The sequence below is a fragment of the Coptis chinensis genome, chromosome 5, assembly GCF_015680905.1.
Source record: "Coptis chinensis isolate HL-2020 chromosome 5, ASM1568090v1, whole genome shotgun sequence".
Taxonomy (NCBI): domain Eukaryota; kingdom Viridiplantae; phylum Streptophyta; class Magnoliopsida; order Ranunculales; family Ranunculaceae; genus Coptis; species Coptis chinensis.
The window spans coordinates 5,777,690-5,795,378 of record NC_141460.1 but is presented as its reverse complement, the minus strand read 5'-3'; the positions used below and the strand labels follow the sequence as shown (position 1 = coordinate 5,795,378).

The 17,689-nt window shown below is 35.8% G+C and overlaps 1 protein-coding gene across 3 annotated transcripts; it reads left to right on the top strand.

Moving 5' to 3' along the window:
- Window positions 1-2,108: 2,108 nt before the first annotated feature.
- LOC147496404 (coiled-coil domain-containing protein SCD2-like) lies at window positions 2,109-16,192 on the top strand. 3 transcript variants are annotated; one of them, XM_086559425.1, is made up of 18 exons: window positions 2,129-2,590; window positions 2,682-2,854; window positions 3,203-3,278; window positions 3,411-3,452; window positions 3,913-3,975; window positions 4,333-4,382; window positions 4,461-4,488; window positions 4,961-5,035; window positions 5,178-5,288; window positions 5,374-5,434; window positions 6,455-6,571; window positions 8,642-8,760; window positions 10,062-10,131; window positions 11,316-11,357; window positions 12,270-12,310; window positions 12,769-12,819; window positions 13,584-13,710; window positions 15,731-16,192. In XM_086559425.1, the coding sequence occupies exons 1-18, from the start codon at window positions 2,264-2,266 to the stop codon at window positions 15,862-15,864; spliced, it is 1,707 nt and encodes a 568-aa protein (XP_086415551.1). In that variant the 5' UTR covers window positions 2,129-2,263; the 3' UTR covers window positions 15,865-16,192. The 3 variants fall into 3 exon arrangements, with proteins under 3 accessions (XP_086415552.1, XP_086415551.1, XP_086415553.1); XM_086559427.1 differs by having other exon boundaries at window positions 2,452-2,590; window positions 2,686-2,854; XM_086559426.1 differs by lacking the exon at window positions 12,769-12,819 and having other exon boundaries at window positions 2,109-2,590.
- The last annotated feature ends 1,497 nt before the right edge of the window (window positions 16,193-17,689 follow it).

Sequence of the window (17,689 nt, the reverse complement as noted above, 5' to 3'; positions counted from 1 at the left end):
TGTATGATTAGTGAGAACACCTATTGAAATATGAACAATCATTGTTCATACCTCAACATAATGTATGATCAGTAAGAAAACACCTATTAGAGTATATTTGGGATATGAACAATCAATATTCATACCTCAACATAATGTATGATAAGTAAGAACACCTATTGGAGTATGAAAAATTATTGTTCTTACCTATTTGGAATATGAGCAATCACTCTTCATACCTCAACTTGTTCATACCAATTTGGGGTATGAACAATCACTGTTCATACCTCAACAAAATGTATGATAAGTAGAAATACTTATTGGAGTCATTGTTCACACATATTTGGGGTATGTTCATACCTCAACATGAACTATAAACAATCATTGTTCATACCGTACCTCAACATAATGTATGATCAGTAAGAATATCTATTAGAGTATGTTCATACATATTTAGGGTATGAACAATTACTGTTTATACATCAACATAAGCTATAAACAATCTCTGTTTATATCTCAACATAATGTATGAGGTATGTTCACTTATTTGGAGTATGAACAATCACTGTTGATACATGAAGAGGCATGTATATGTATACCAAAATGACAAAACTAGTAAAATCGGAAAATATTAATTTCAAATCCAGGCTATTTGTACTTACAGGGAGAAACTCTCCAAGACAAATCAAGGAAGAAAGTAACTCGTAAGGACACCTTTTTTTTTTTAATCACTCACAAGGACCGGGTACATGAAAGTTCAAGTATACCCTTGATGTGAAATTAAAAATGGCCCAGGTAAATGAAATGTCAAGTATACCCCTGGTATGAAATAATAAATGACCCGGCCCAATCGAAATGACCCGGTGTATATAGTATGAACAATGATTGTTCATACCTATTTAGGGTCATTGTTCATATATTAACATAAGCTATGAACACTCATTATTCATATAAACAATTATTGTTAATTGTTCATACCTCAACATAATATATGATCAGTAAAAACACATATTGGAGTATGAACAATCATTGTTTGTACCTCAACATAAGCTATGAACAATCATTGTTCATACCTATTTGGGGTATGAACATTGTTCATACCTCAATATAATGTATGATCAATAAAAACACTTATTGAAGTATTGTTCATACCTATTTGGGGCAACATTGACATAATGTATATGAGTTATGAACAATCATTGTTCATACCTATTTGGGGTATGAACAATCAAAGTTCATACCTAAATATAATGTATGATCAATAAGTACACTTATTGGAGTATGAACAATGATTGTTCATGCCTATTTGGGGTATGAACAATCAATGTTCATATGAATAATTATTGTTCATACCTATTTGGGATTTGATCAATTAATGTTCATATCTAAACATAATGTGTGATCAATAAGAACACTTATGGAAATATGAATAATCATTGTTCCTATGATGAACAATGATTATTCATATATAAACAATAATTATTCTTATTGTTAATACCTATTTTGGATACTTTAACATAATGTATGATCAGTAAGAATATCTATTGGAGTTTGAACAATCATTGTTTATACCTCAACATGAGCTATGAACAATCATTGTCCATACGTTAATATATTGTATAAGGTACGTTTACATATTTGGATATGTACATCTAAATAAGGTATGAATACTCATTGTTCATAGCAAAACAACAGAAATAGTAAAATTGGAAAATATTTATTTTAAATCCGGGCCATTTGTCCTTTAGAGTTATTTTCCCTCGAAAATTGGTTTTTCGGATTATTTTCACCCAAAATTTGTCTTTGTGAGTGATTATAAAAAAAACTCTGTTTAGAGTTGTTTTAAATCGAAATTGGGCTAGGGACCAATTTCTTGTTTTACTTAATTGTTATTTTCACCCGGAAATTAGGCTTGCAAGTGATTCCCAAAAAAAATAGTTCTCGAGAGTGATTTTGGCAGATTATCGAAAAAAAGAAACAGTGATTTTGGCCCGGATAACCAAGATATGATGCTACTTGCGGGAAAAAAGGAGAACCAACAACAGCCGCGACATACGGGACCCAAATACCACCACGATCCAACAAAATACAGATATACATTGACAGTCATCCGGTCAGACCTGACACTCCAATCCAATCAGCCTTGTAGTCATCGAATTTCCTCCCACAGTCAGATCTCTTTCCAATATGTCATAGAGACATCACCAACTATAAAACCCCCGCTAATCTCTCCACCAAAAAAAAAAAAAAAAAACATTTCCTCAAATCTAGTAGGATCGTGAAAATGGAACGAAGAAGAACCGAGAGTCCAAGTTACTCTCGACAAAAAAGCGGCGGGTCAAGTAGTACCGGCTCATCATCACCCGCCATGTCACCAGCACATCACCACACTCGTTCTTCATCAACTTCAAGTAGTTTCTCAAATATTAGACGTACTCAAAACGTCGCTGCTAAAGCTGCTGCTAAACGGCTAGCTCAAGTCATGGCTTCACAAACTGCTGACGATGATGATGACGACGATGAAGATGATCTCGATTTTCGTTACAGTAATAGTACTAGTAGTAACAATTTGATCTCGTCTTCTCGGCCTACTAGATCACCGTCACCTGCGGTAATCCCCCAACTTTATTTTTATTATTATTATTATTATATTAGATCGGATCTTGATTTTCTAACTGGATGATGTAATGTTTGTTAACTAGTTAGGTCGGAACTTATTAGAGAATGCTGCACCGTCAGTACGATCTGCATCAGCTGGAAGGCCATCGGTTTCTGCTCGTACCATGCCACTTGTACCACCTAGCAGGACAACATTAAGGACTCCACTTACTATACCACCAATTGATCCACCTACTAATAGGCAGAGAGATAAAAGGTGAGAGGAATATATTTTTTCAACTCAAAACCAATTGCCACTGGGAACTTATATGCTTTAAAATCACAATGTTGGAGCACATATCTAGCTCTGAAACCATTTTAAAGTGTTGGAGCGTCCTTTTTATATGATGGTTAGTGTTACAGACTTGTATGTTATCTTGTGATTCCTATTTTAGGTTCAGGCTTTCTGGACCTCTCAGTACTGCTTTCTTATATGTTTCTTTTTTTCTGATTTATTGGGTTTTGGGGACAAATAGGAAGCGATTGCGTGGTTGAAAAATATAAGCTAGTTGAAGTTAAGTTTTGAGTTTCAGTATATTTATTGCCAGCTGTTGTAACATTGCAGGTTTACGTCAGATTCTAATCATCTCAGCTTGAAAGATAAAGGAGATCAGAGGGAGGCCTCCGCACTTCAAGATGAAGTATGTCACCAATTTATAATAAGTTATGTCTTGAAATCTAGTACTGTGAAAGTGTTAAACCAAGAAATACAGTCAGAATCGTTCTAGGAAATGGATTCAACGAGTTTCTAACCTGACATGTTTACATTGCAGCTTGATATGCTACAAGAAGAAAATGAGAATATTCTTGACAAGGTATCTTGCTCCTTCCTGTTAAATGCCATTCCCAATTTCTATGTTTGTAGCAACCTACTGCATACCATGTGTCGATATTGTACATTTGTACCCACTTAGCCACATACGAATATAACATGATCGGTTTGAGGTTTGCTTTGAAAGGCCTCAATTATATGTCATAGATCAGTGCAATTTATCAGGATCTTAAACAGCTCCCTGACCAATGTGGGAGTAACCCCCCATGGAGTATTACAATATCCACCATTTTAGGAGCCAGCCATCCTCGGTTTTAATACCAAATTTGTAATGACACCCCATACCAAGTGTTGTAACTGTCTCCACTTAGCCATCTAAGGCCCAGAGGCCATCGTGAGTTCAGATTTTTCTTTCAAAGGCTACGACATATGTATGTGGTAGAGTGGTGGACTATTACAAACTTTTTGAGGTTTATAATGGTTTCACTAAATTCTTTGTACAGCTTCGCGTTGCAGAAACTAGATGTGAGGAAGCAGAAGCAAGAGCAAGGGAGCTTGAGAAACAGGTAATTTACATATGTCCCTTTTATGTTGGTGATTTTGTGATTTCTTTTCCTCAATCTTAGAGTTCTCCACTTGTACAAAGCAGTTCATATGGATTTGTGATCCTTTTATGTAATTTCTTCTTCTAATGTCTCTTTGATGATGTTGTCAAAGCTCTTTCCTGGGGATGAGACATACTTTGTGTAGAAAAAACTTATTTTTCTTCTTCTTTTTTAATGCAATTAAACTGGGACAATTAGCTCTACTTAATTTTGTGCCTTATATGCATTTATCGTTTATGTTATTTGGCATATGGTTGAAAGAATTCTAGTATTTGGCACAACATCTTGAATCATTTTTTGTGTCCAAACCTTTCACAGGTTGCTGCTCTTGGAGAAGGTGTATCACTTGAAGCAAAATTGCTGAGCAGGTAAGTTGGGTGTTGGTATATCACATATCGGAAAAGATTTCATTACTCTGGTTGTAATTCCCTGCTATTCTTCTGCAGAAAGGAAGCAGCATTGCGTCAAAGAGAGGTAAGTGAATGGTAGTCATCTTTGTTTAAATATGTTAAATGTGAAATTGTTTTACAACCACTATTTGTACCCTCATCTAGAACTCATATAACAAAAAAGAGATGAATGCACCACTTTTTTTCGGGAATAACAGGACTTTTGGTTCTTCTTTGGTCCATGGAAGAGAGAGAGAGAGAGAGAGAGAGTACAACCACTTTTTTCTCCCCTTGTCATTCATACATTGATGCCACATGGATCATGTTGTAGAGGCGAATCTCATGAAAAATCAGTTCCTTCTACATTTTTAACCTCTTGAAACACATGATTCACGCTTCTGGTAGGTCAGATTGCTAGTATTATTTAGGTTTCTTGGGCATCTCTTTTTTCATTTAGCCTGATGTCATGCAAAGAGTATGCATTATTCTGTTTTGTATTAGGTACCGTTAAGGCACTTTTTATTTTATTTACCTATTTATGTACTTCTTTGATCCAGGCTGCTCTTAAATCTGCAAAACAAACTAGTGAGGGAAGAGATGGTGAAATTTCAGCTCTTCGGTCCGAAGTTGAGGTAAAATGGTGCTAGTCTAATGGCAGTTAGAAGCTTCTTCTCTATTCTCGTTATATGTCAAGAGTTTTGTCCATTTCATGGAATCTAGTTTTTCTTTTTATTTTCTTTTCTTTTCATTTCTTTTGTATTTTGCTACAATTAGAATGTGAAAGAAGAGGCTGCAGCTGCTGCAGAACAGCTCCAGGAAGCAGAATCTGAAGCAAAAGCTCTTCGATCAATGACACAGAGAATGATATTGACACAGGAAGAGATGGTGTGTGCTCTGTACCAGTGTAGAGACTTTGGTTAGTAGCATCTATTTTTTGGAGTTAAATAATTACTTCAGTTGTGTGTTTCAGGAGGAAGTTGTTCTGAAGAGGTGTTGGCTTGCTCGTTATTGGGGTCTAGCTGTCCGTCATGGTAAGTTAAATTTATTACTTTGTCTTACTTAAGGGAGGCAAAACGGCAGTGTGCTATACTGCCATTCTTCACTTTTGAATCTCCATGTTTTGCTAGCTCATATTTTTAACTTCCAAAAGAGTTCAATACATTATGACTCCTGTATAATTGTTGGACTTCATAGTGCTAAAAAATATTCCTTTGTTGGATTCAAGTACTTCAAGGTCTCTGTGGTCACACACTTGCAACTAAAACTAGAAAATGTTGTGGCAAGATACAGTCTCGGGATGACATTTGTGTGTTTTTTCTCATTGATTGTTTGTTGATTTGTCTGTTTTGAACTGATGCAAAATCTTCATGTTAAAGTATACACATCTCAACACCATCATTGGTAAGAACTAGCATTTTCAAAGGCTAAAGTATACACATCTCAACACCATCATTGGTAAGAACTAATCTTTTCAAAGGCTCCCCAGCAGCCAAGGCAGCAATTTTTAGTGGAAATATTTGCAGGTTGCTGCCAAAGGCGTTCCTAAAGAGGGGTGAGTCAAGACAGGACGCAGCGCATTGAGCTGCCTTCAAGCGCCTTTGACAGCGACATGCAACTATTTTCACTAAAAAATTTTGTTGCCTTGGATTGACTTGGTGCCTTTGAAAACATAGGTTGAAAAACCTAACACCTCGCCTGCGACCAGACAGGTAAGGGTGCACAAACTCAAGCTATTATCCAAAGACCTATGTCAGGAATTGAGACTCCCTTTAGGTATGCACTTTATTTCTAGGATTGAGGTCCAATTTTTGTTTGTATTCAGCATATTCATAAGATAGTGAATGTGAGATTAAAGGAGACAGAAGATTCTGCTATATGCCTCTGTGATTGAGTAAAAGAAATGCTCTATGATGAAATTTACAGTAGACAAAACTCGTTTTGACTTTTATCAATTTATGTAGCTGGACACGCTTGTCTCTTCCTTTGGAAACTATAAGAATTGTTAAGATAATCAGATTGGTCTTTTAAATCTTAGATGTCTGCTTTTGCAGGTATCAGTGCTGATATTGCATCAACAAAGCATGAGCACTGGTCATCATTAGCGCCTCTTCCTTTTGAAGTAGTTGTTTCTGCTGGACAAAAGGCTAAGGAAGAATCTCGGGAAAAAGGTTAGATGCAAACTATGCCAGTGCGGCATGTATATTGGTGATTGACATTGATGAAAGAATCTAGAAATTTATGTGCCAGCATTTCTGTGCACAATATCTATTTTGTTTATAGTTCCAAAACTGGCCACATCGTGAGGATAAAGGGAACTAATTAACTTTTCCCGTGAATGTGATTATTTTGTGAAGATAAGTAGAAATAATTTGAAGGTAAGTAGAAATAATTTATGTATTTTGTGAGGGACAAAAACGTAATGTGCAAATTTTTATTTCCAATAGCTATCCTTTATGAAACTGTTGTAGACACTAAAATAAGAAATTGACTAGAGGGCATAATAGTAATTCATGGTTCTCCTCCTTTAATGCATCCTACATGGTGAAGTAAATTACACCACATGCCATCTGCTTTTCGGCCTTTTCCAATGTCATTTAATGCTTAAAATTTTTGGTATCCCAAACTGTCCCCAGTTATCTGCCAAATTGCATAAAAGAGATTTAACAAGGAGATAATAAGAAAGGGCACCTAAGTAGAGTGTCAGTGTTGGTCCTTATTTTCCTTTATATCATGCCATGTTATGTGATTCACCCACTAGTGACTTGACTAAAACTTTATTTTGACCTGATGTTTTCCATACACAAACCTTTAGGAAATTATTTAGTTCTCTCCCCAGATATTTAATTTTGTATTCAAGTTAAATTGATAAGAATGGCGTGATATCAACAGAACTAAGAACACATAAATGGAGCCATACAATTAAGAATGGAAGTAAACACCACTTTAACTTGAATTTTTTTTGCTTTTCTTTATCCAAAAAAAGAAGATTTTTTTTGCTTTTGATTCTAGTTTTGTTTTTAGTGAAATGAAAGCTCAGAATTGATATTAAATAAATCCCTCTTAGTGAGGATACAATATATGTAACTAAGAAGTACAACCTTATCACGCACGCTGTATTTAGTGAGGATACAATACTAGTTGTATATTGTATATTTAACGATCTATTTTTTTTATTTCCTTTTTCTTCTCCTGCAATTGTATGTTTGTGCGCATAAGGTTATATGACAGAGTTCCTGACCGGCTCCTAGTACGAGGGGTCATGTACCCTGTAATCCCCTTCCATGATGGGAGGAGACACCTATAAAGAGTAAATTGCATTTATAAGCTATGTAATCAGTTGAATTGGTTTTCCTCCATGTGTGCCTGCCTACTGAAATTTGAATTGCCTTTATTTTTTGAATCATGGAAGTCCCTCTGATTTCCTTAAAAAATGGTTCCAATCGATGTTACATGGACACACCATATTTCAAAAATAATCTGTGTCGGATACGTATCCATGTGTCCGTGTCGGACACACACGGACACATATTGTATGTAATATACCTCAATTTCTTATATTTTGCCGTGTCAGACACTTCATATCCGTGTCGGAAACAGACACACGTATCCGTGTCAATGTGACTTAGGTTCCAATTAGGCTGTTGATATTATCAAATGCAGTACTTGGTGTCCTAGATAATCTCTAGTTCACAGTACTGTAGAAACTAATATTGGTCGCACTTTTAAGTCCCTGATAACTGAGTATGGATGTTTCCATGATTCATATATTACATCATGCTGGTGTAGATGTATTGTATCTTATACTTCCCGTGCAGTTGCAAGACATGGCTTTTATTCTAGTTTGACATTATTTGTTCAAATTTATTTTGCAGGTAACACTAACATCACCTATTTGTACCAAAACTAACGTAAATCCAAGAAGAAATCAACTTAAGTAGGGGTCAATCGAACAACTAGGGTTTAAACCAAGGGTTTTATTTTGTTTTGGTCCCAATTATAGTGAAAGATGAAGTAATTTAGCTATAAACTGTAAAATACACCTTCAAAGTAATTCACTAATTCTCAACTCTAAATAATGATTGGTTCCTGGATTACAACTTTATTTTTGGACAGATTTCCTTGCTAGAGAAGGAATCTTTTTGCAACTGTAGTTTCTAAAATTTTAATTATAAGTAAAAAATATGATTGAAGTGGAACTAATTATAGACTGCATAAAAAACATGAAAATTGCTGTGCAGGTGGTGATGATCCAGACAAGAGTAAAGTTGCTCGGGATTTGAATGATCTGACTGGAGAAGGCAATATTGAGAGTATTCTTTCTGTTGAAATGGGCTTGAGGGAACTGGCATCTTTGAAGGTTATTTAATTTTCCCCACATATGCAGTTATGTTATTTTTTTTACATTGAGTTTTATCATTTCTAAATTAGTAAATTTCCTATGAGTACATGTATGTCTTATTGGACATCCTTATGGTTTTATTTGCCCCAATGTGTCCTTATTGTTGTGAAAGAATACTGAAGACATCTTTCAGAAAAAATAACTGCATAAGAATTAGGAAAAGAGAAAGAAAAAAAGAAGATTTGGAAAATTTCAAAGAGGAAAGACTGATTGTAGTGACTATAGGAAAGTGTGCCAAACTAAATGATAACAACTCTTAAACTGTGTGACAAATTCGTTGATTCTTGGAATTGTCAATCAATCTATTCCGTTACCCTAAGAGCCTCAGAAATCTATATAGAATCTGTGACCATATTAGATTATAAATTTATAATACTCATCTCTGTCAAAGTTGGAACCAAATGAAGACACAAACAAAGCTACACTATTCCCGTTTGAAATCCAATTGACACAAAAAAGAATAAAAGAAAAAAGAAAAGTTTATATCATCTTTTTCTATTGGCGTTTAAGCCTTGGGGGTCAAATGTGGAGGCTAGCAAAGGCAGAATCTTGAAGACAGTTGATGATATCGACTGTGGGAATGGGAAGGAAGCTAAAAAGAGCAGTGGACAGAAGGTGCCAAAGGTTTTTAAGAATATGAAGGTGAAGAGGCAATGCTGGATGGAGTGTTTGTGTAGCGAGTATTGTGAAGACGAAAAGAAGGATGTAGTGCCAGATTTGGAGTACTCAGACTGCTGACGAGGGGAAGGGGGTTTTGGGAGATGATGCTTATTTGTGGAGTGGCAGGCGAAAAGGTCAGGTCATGGGTGGGGTGGGGGTGGCAGTAGGAGGGTGTCATTCTGTTTTGAGAGAGTGCAAACATGGTGGTGGTTCTTGGGATTCTCTCTTCTGTTTTTTGCATTTTCGCCTCTTATTCTGTTCATCTTATTGGGTCTATATGACTATATATGTATTGGTGTATGGGGTTAAGTGTTGTGTGGTTCTGGGAGCTAATATTTGTTAGTTCTTGAGCTGAGTGTGGATGTGATTTCCTGGATTATATCAGTATAGTATATTTTATGAATCAAAAATAAAATGACGTTAAGCCTTGTGGAATGCCTCATTTCCTTGATCTCATTCAGACTACATAAAACCTCATCCAAAGGATTCTCGCTGTTGTGCTGAAATTTTGTTGCCATATGTAACACTATTACATTTGTACTTTTCATTTTGTGGAAAACCGATTTGGAAACTTATCTTTTTGAGCTTCTGTTTCCCAGGTTGAGGATGCTGTTGTACTTGCTCTTGCCCAACATCGACGTCCAAATATTGTTCGACAATCCTTCTCAGGTTTGTCCTATTGCTTGCGTGCTTGGAACCATTTTCTTTCAGTGCCTGTTTGGTTAGAAAACTTTCTTTCTCTGACTAGAGGCTTGTGTACACTTGGGGCGGATCTAGGATTTAACGTAAGGAAGTGCTAGGGTGAAGAAAAGGCTTCTTTTTCCCTACCCCTTTAGGCCTTGTAAGTTTGTAGTATATGGATTTTTCTTTTAATCTTATCCAGGGTGCAGCCTGGGGTAGCCCCCTCATAGTTCTGGCCATTCTTTGGTGCATACACACATTTGGAATCTCTGTTATGCCAGTTCCCATCTAATTGACACGTCATTGTGCCTTGGAAAACATTTACATAGTTTTACTTATTTTCATCCCATTTTATCGTGCCGCCAGTATTTGTTACGTTGTTTGGCACATCTCTACACGTGTAACCACATATTGGCGTGCTGCTTTTGCCTCAGATCCATAGCAATATGCTTGTGTCTTTCATGTCTTTGATTCTAAATAACCAGATTAGATAGATATAAAGGCCAAGACATAACTGGACTTTGTGCGTTGTGGGAGAGAGTTGGGATTAGTATCATTGGAACAAAGGTGCATAAGTGAGGGATATGGGTTCATGATGAATTCCAAGTGATGTGGAGAATGTTGTTGAGATGTTGTTCGAAGATGAATCAGGGGTGCAATATATAGCATGCCCTGAAGCACAATTAGCTAATTATATCTGCCTCTCTGAAGACCATACAAGATTCAGAAGTCGTTTATAAGAGATATTTCCATTCGGAGTACATGGACGTGCGTACCAAGGTGTTCCACATCAATCCCTATTGAGCTGTAATAATCATTAAATTAAATGGCTTAAATTCAGAGAAGTGATGTCCTGGACAACGTACACATAGCAACAGGTCGCGACATGATCACAAAATATTATTATGTCCGTTGAATCTTGCATGAACCAGGGAAAAATATTATTGTAATATTCTTACTCAAGGTCATGATGAACAAGTAATCTTGGTTTGCGTTTATAACTTTATATATTATCTATAGATGCATAAGCTGAATACATTTTAGGTGCTGAACTTTTACATATCCAATAGCTCAATCACAGCATCTTCTGATGATTCTTATATATCTGAATTTGGAGAGACTTTGAAGTATCTGCTTTATTCGCTAATCACCATTGTAAATTATTTGAACAGAACTGAAGTCACCTGGTGATTCGAAGTATATGGAAGCATTTGGTATAGTCCTAAATTCAACTTTTATTACCTTTTTTTCTTTTGAACCAGTAGAGGCATGCTAAGATTTAACATAAACACCAAATAGATACCTGTGAGGGAGCAGCACAGCTGTATAATCAGCTCACATGTGATGTGGATGTTCTCTCCAAAGTCCAAACTCATTCTTGTGAATTTTGTGCTCAGAAAATGTTAGTAGCAAAGCGTCTGGTCTTGAACAAGTCTGCTAGTTTCATTTTCATGAACCAAGTGAACAAGAATGAGTGGTAAAATTATCTCTTGGAATCTGCCAGCTATCTTAGTTGGTAAATTTTGTGGAGTTGTTACTGCAGACCTGGATTCAAAGTTTCAAACCTGCCAGCACCACAGTAAAATTTTTGTGTCAAAAATACTTTACACTAGGTCAGTAGGTGTCTGATTAGATTGATGGTCAAACCATCAAATAAGCGAGTAATTGGCATTCGTAAATTATACTTACGTAATTCTGGTAAGTCTTCATTCTTTTGCTATTACTACAATTACCCATTTGGCAAAAAACAAGTAAAAAATACTTCGGTGTTAGTATAATGTCGTTTTCTGTAAGTAAGTCGTGACTGCAATAGTGCAATGCATAACCACTGTGTCCAACCAACAAGTTTGACAACAATGGTGATGAATACGTAAAGAACAAAGGTGTAAACAGTGAAACACAAATTCTTGTCACAAAACACACGTTACACATTAGTGATTTTTGGGACAATTATCATGGCAATTTTACACATAGCCTCCTCCATGTTCCTATATGTGGAGAAATCTAATTGTACCAAAATCACAAATGCATTTCCTATGGGGCCCTTTTGGTGAAGTGTGTTTCCCAGACATCTATGAAGGGGTACTAAGTACTGTTTTTGTTTTTGTTTTTTTCTTTTTTGGCAGAACTAGGTCAAGAGGAGTCAGACGATGTTCTTTTCAAGGAGGTTGGTATTATCTCTTCCTGAAGTTATATTTGTTCCAAATGTCCTTCTCTTTCATTCTTTCTAGCTAGTCCTTACATGCTGTTAAGTAGAACAGAAGATCATGAATTGGCTGACAATACTAAGCTATGAATTGTTGGATTTCCTGAGGTTTCGACAATGTCAAACTTCAGGTCTGGACTATAATAGTGAATATTGGATACACCCATTTCAACTATTTGAAAAATCTAAGTACTTGGTTTAATTCTTAATTTTGCTACATATTAGTATCTAAATGACTAAATCTACCCACTTGCTTCTCCTAGTTTATCATTTACTTATACTTATTCTAACTGAAAGTGCAGGCAGTTCCTGGAATTTCACTAGCCTGTATTTGTTTTTAAAATCCTGTCTGTCGATTTCCCTATTGAGAAAGCTCCAATATTTCCTTGAACCTGGCAAATTGTGTTTGTCTTTTGCAGATTTGGATCTTTATGATGCATTGCAACAAAGTTTACCACAAAAACTCAAATGTGCTCCCATTAGTTGATGTTTTGTTACATTTATCATGACAAAATGTGAAACTTAGCACAGGGAAACATGTACAAAAAGGAAGTTTCCCTCCTCTTAGCCATGACAAAATATTTTACCTCAGCACTGGAATGAGCAACCATAGGCTGTTTTTATACTACCCTCTTTTACTAAATTATCCTATGTTACATGGACACGCCATATTTTAAAAATAATCTGTGTCGGATACGTATTCACGTGTCCGTGTTGTTTCCGAAACGCACACATATTGTATGTGATATACCTCAATTTTTGATATTTCGCCTTGACAGACACTTCGCATCCATGTTGGGTACAGACACGTGTCAGAGTCAATGTAACTTACAAATTATCTACAAACTTTGATTTCTTCTTTGCAGTCAGAAATACCTTAACAAAATTTGCCCACATATGATATTGGTGATTTAAGCACCGTATAATCTAACATATTTACTTTTTTTTTGTTGAATTAATATTGGAGGATGTTGTTTACAAAACAAGCACCACACAGAAATAAGAAAACAAAACTGTTGTAAATGGATCGAGCCCAAGACATCCTAGTACAACCACCAGGGCCTTGACCACCCTACTGTTTTTGACATATAATTTGGTATTAGACCAGTATGCATGTGCCTGTCTTGTCACAGAGTTCAACTGCTTGTCACACTTTCAATTTTTATTTTTTGACTTTAATTTTTTCTAGGGTCTTTGTTTTATTTATATCTGTTAATGTAATCAATGTCTGCAGGCATGGCTTATATATTTTTGGAGAAGGGCGAAAGCACATAGTGTAGAAGAGGATATTGCTGAAGAAAGGCTTCAATATTGGATCAGTCGTAGTGGTCAGACGCCAACTTCACATGATGCTGTTGATGGTATGTTCTACTTATTTATTTGATTATTGATAGAACAGACTTTTAATAATAATGATTACCTTTGGATACTTCCTCGACATCCAATGACTACTTTTCTCCCCAATAATATATCAAAGACCCACGGAGACAAGATTCCGAGGATAATTTCCTTGTGATGAAAATGATGAGGATCATCGAGGTATACAATGTTGAAGTATTTTTGGCATTTTACCTTTCCCAAAATAAAGAAGATCGGGTTCTTATCTTCTCCCTATTTTTCTATATTGTTTTTACTTGGTGAATTGCGAAAATGGATTATGCATACGGTGAGCACTGTTTGTGTTTGACACGTGTTGACAATGGAGTTGTTTCTCTTTGCTGTGTCTCTACAGTGCTCTCATCAAGTTTGGCTTTATGAATATAAAATCTCTTTAGAGATTCTCCTAGAATCCACAAAGTGCTCCATTTTACTTTTTAGTGTTATTGTACTGAACACCCCTACCACCATACTAGAGGTTTTATGCCTTTATTGGTTTCGTTCCATGATAAGGCGCTATCCTAGGAAGAACTTGGTTTTCTTGATATTCTAAGTACCGGATGTTTTCTTCAAAATTATGCTGCAAGAAGCTAGAAACATGGGAATAGGCTTAGTATATATGTTTTTCCATTTAACATGGCAGGATGAAAGGCATGTGATTGTGACACTTTAAGTCAGCCACGTGACAACTTAAATGGGTCACGTGAGGTAGGATTGTTTTCTCCAAAAGTGTAATTCCTGATATTTTTGCATTTTGGGAGAAGGGGGAAGAAGAGGGGGGATGGGTTTAAGATTGTAGTTTCTTGCAAATGTCTTAAGGTCGATGTCATCTATTTTGATTATATCAATAAAAGCACTTTATAAGAAATGTCACAAAAGCTCCTTGCTACTTCGATCGTAAAACATTGTGATTGTTGAGATGTCTATTCCCATATCGGGTTTCTAAAGCCTCGCATTACAAAATAAATCCCGGGGCAGCTCCGACTCATTGCCAATTGGTTTTGAGTTGGATGCCCAATTTTATTATGGCATCAAAGCATGCGCTTGCTAATCTGCTGCTGCTCACCCATTTAAAGAGTGTCTACGTGTTTGGCTCAAAGATGAGTGAGGGCGCATTTTGTGATTTATAATCCCATATCGGGTATCTAAAGCCTCACATAACAATAATCCTGGGGTTGCTCCACTCATTACCATTGGTTTTGAGTTGGATTCCCAAATTGAATACTACTCTCTATCTTCATTATTACATGATTAATATAAAAAGAATTTCATCGCTCAGAAAAATAAAAATAAATAAATGAAGATTTTATTTGTGTAAATGTGTAATTATAGCACTTCAGATGGTATTAGTCAAGCTGTCATATATTGACATGTGGATAGTGTGATTTTGTTTTAAGATAATAGCATAAATCTGTAATGTATTTTACCAGTTTCGGTAACAAACTAAATTTTGTTGCATTTTTAGGAACGAACTTTCCATTTTGTTGCAACATTAATTTTTATGTGGGTTCCGTCCAATTTTTTCTTATGTGCCATGTTTTTTTTTTAATTATTATTTTGTTCTTATGTGCCACATAAGAAAAAAAAAATTGGACAGAACCCACAAAAAAGTTAGCGTTGAAACAAAATGGAAAGTTTGTTATTAAAAATGCAACAAAATTTAGTTTGTTACGCAGATTCAAAAAACACATAAAGTATGTTACCCATTTATGCCAATACTTCTTTTGTGTTCTTAAAATCTTGAATCAAATGAATTTGACTTGACGTCTGTGGAGTGATTAGCTGTTACTTTGTTTGTTACGTTAGAAAGGTTAATAACTTATTTCTTGATAATTTTTGTAGACTTTTCAATCCAAACATATACTATCCTTATTTTCTAAAGTCGTGTTACGGAGTTGTTTTTGTCAGTATTTGTTCTTATTCGACTAAATTAGATATACCTGGTACAAAATTAGTATAGAAAACCACATGTGACTTTCTTCTAAATGTGTGTTTCATCTCTAGTTGAACGAGGCCTGACAGAGCTCAGGAAGCTAGCCATTGAGCAGCAACTTTGGGAAGCTTCCCGCAAGGAAATTGACCAAGCATCTTCTGCTCAAATTGGAAATTACACTGCAGAAACAGAGATCTCAACCTGATTTTGCGGAGGAAAGGTGTTTGTTTGTATTTTTATTTTTTCCATTTTTATTTTTTCTAGTAAATTATTTCTCCAATTTTCCAGAATATGTGCCCATAGAGCTTTTTGTTACTGTATTAATTTGAGGGTAGATTTAGCCATGTAGTGTCATTGTGTTAGCACTGAGATATGGGCACAGGGTATGTTGGCAGAGGGAAAAAAACTGTTACATATTGGATAAAGGGAAAGAGACTGTTAAATATTGGATGAGTGAGTTGCAATGTAAAGGGGTTTGCGAATCTTAGCTTAGTTGATATATACGGGGCTAAGAGGAAGATAGTTTTTTCTTTTTTCTTTTTTCTTGTTTATACTCAAACCATATGGCTTAGATGAGACTAAGGCTGCAAATGGTAGCGTTTGACGAAAGTCTGACCTGACTGGGATCTATTTTAATTGGTCTGGACAACTCATAACTTTCACGATACTACCATTTCCAGCCCTAATCCCGTGTAAGCCACAGGGTTTAAGGAAATTCCATGGCACACTACATTCATAATGCTGTGCAAACTCTTTTAGAAGCAAAACTTACATTGAGTTTTCCATTTGTGTTTCCTAGCCTGAACTCTTTTACTAAGTAACTAAGATCCATCTTTTTTACCATTTATGTATGCATTTGGTTCCCTGTTTTAGAGATGCAAAAATTATACTATACCCTCTGCCATGTCAAAGTTCCCGGAGCTTATGCATGAGACATTACATTATGACATTAATTTACAGAGTTAAACAGCAAATTTCCTTTATATCAGTGGCCAAGAGTGTGAACGTCCTTCAAATTATTGTTGCAATCCGATCCGACCGTAAGTGGGGCTCTTGGGGTAGGGAAAGAAAAAAGTGTTTGTCTTGGTGCGCGGTAATGTCTGTCTTCTTCTTCCCCCCACCCCCCAAAGTCAATTCTTCACTTTCTCTGCGGAAATTCTCTGCTAAATCCTTATCTTCCCTACACAACTTTTGTTTTCCCTACCCAAATTTTCATCTAATCTCTTTCCTCTTCCCAATTTTAGTTGGTTCTGGTCATCTTCCAAAAATCCGGGTTAGTCGTGACGGTTAGTGGTATTCTGGTATTTTTTAAGTTGTGATTTGTGATATGCAATTGCCATATCATTGAAAGCACCTGTTTTCTTTCCAAACTAACCAACCAAAACAGCTTGCACCCATTTTCTCTCTCTCAATAAGTCGCTTGTATAAGTAGTATTTTTTTTTTCTTAAAAAAATGATTTCTAGTGCTGACTATGATCAGCCTATCTCTACTTTTTCTTTTAAAGTAAAAAAGGATTTCTTTTTCCTGAGAATAATCGGAGTGCAGGCAATGTAACAACTGGTTACCACCTAGTATCTTAAAAGTACCAAAGAATCATGAAACATTTTAGCAATTTTTTTTCAATCATTAATGGAATGTATGTATTCTTTTCCTTCGACAATTGACAAGTTACCCAAAAAAAATCGACATTTCAATTAAGTGGTACCAGGAGGCGGCCATAAAGCTCGCTGCGCTAAATAAGAAAGGTGATTTAATCGGGCACTCATCAAATTGCATTGAGCGCCCAAGCCCGACAACTAAGTCCAACAACAATAGCCCAATACACCCCCCCCCATGCATACCTGCTATTTTTTTTTTCAAACTTTTTGTAGTTGGTATCATCTCTCTTGCGAGACTGAACAAAAAAAAAAAAAAAAAAAAAAAAAAGTTTGAGTTTTTTGTCATGTTCATACTTTGAGTGTTGAGTTGTGAATCAACAATGAGAATTGAAGTTGGTGACTTCACCCAATTCGAGTCGTGTTCCGTTTGA

Coding starts and splice junctions, on each gene's coding strand:
- LOC147496404 (XM_086559425.1), top strand. CDS start 2,264: ATGGAACGAAGAAGAACCGAGAGTCCAAGTTACTCTCGACAAAAAAGC. Junction 3,453..3,912: donor ATGAGAATATTCTTGACAAG/GTATCTTGCTCC, acceptor TTCTTTGTACAG/CTTCGCGTTGCAGAAACTAG. Junction 5,036..5,177: donor CTCTTCGGTCCGAAGTTGAG/GTAAAATGGTGC, acceptor TGCTACAATTAG/AATGTGAAAGAAGAGGCTGC.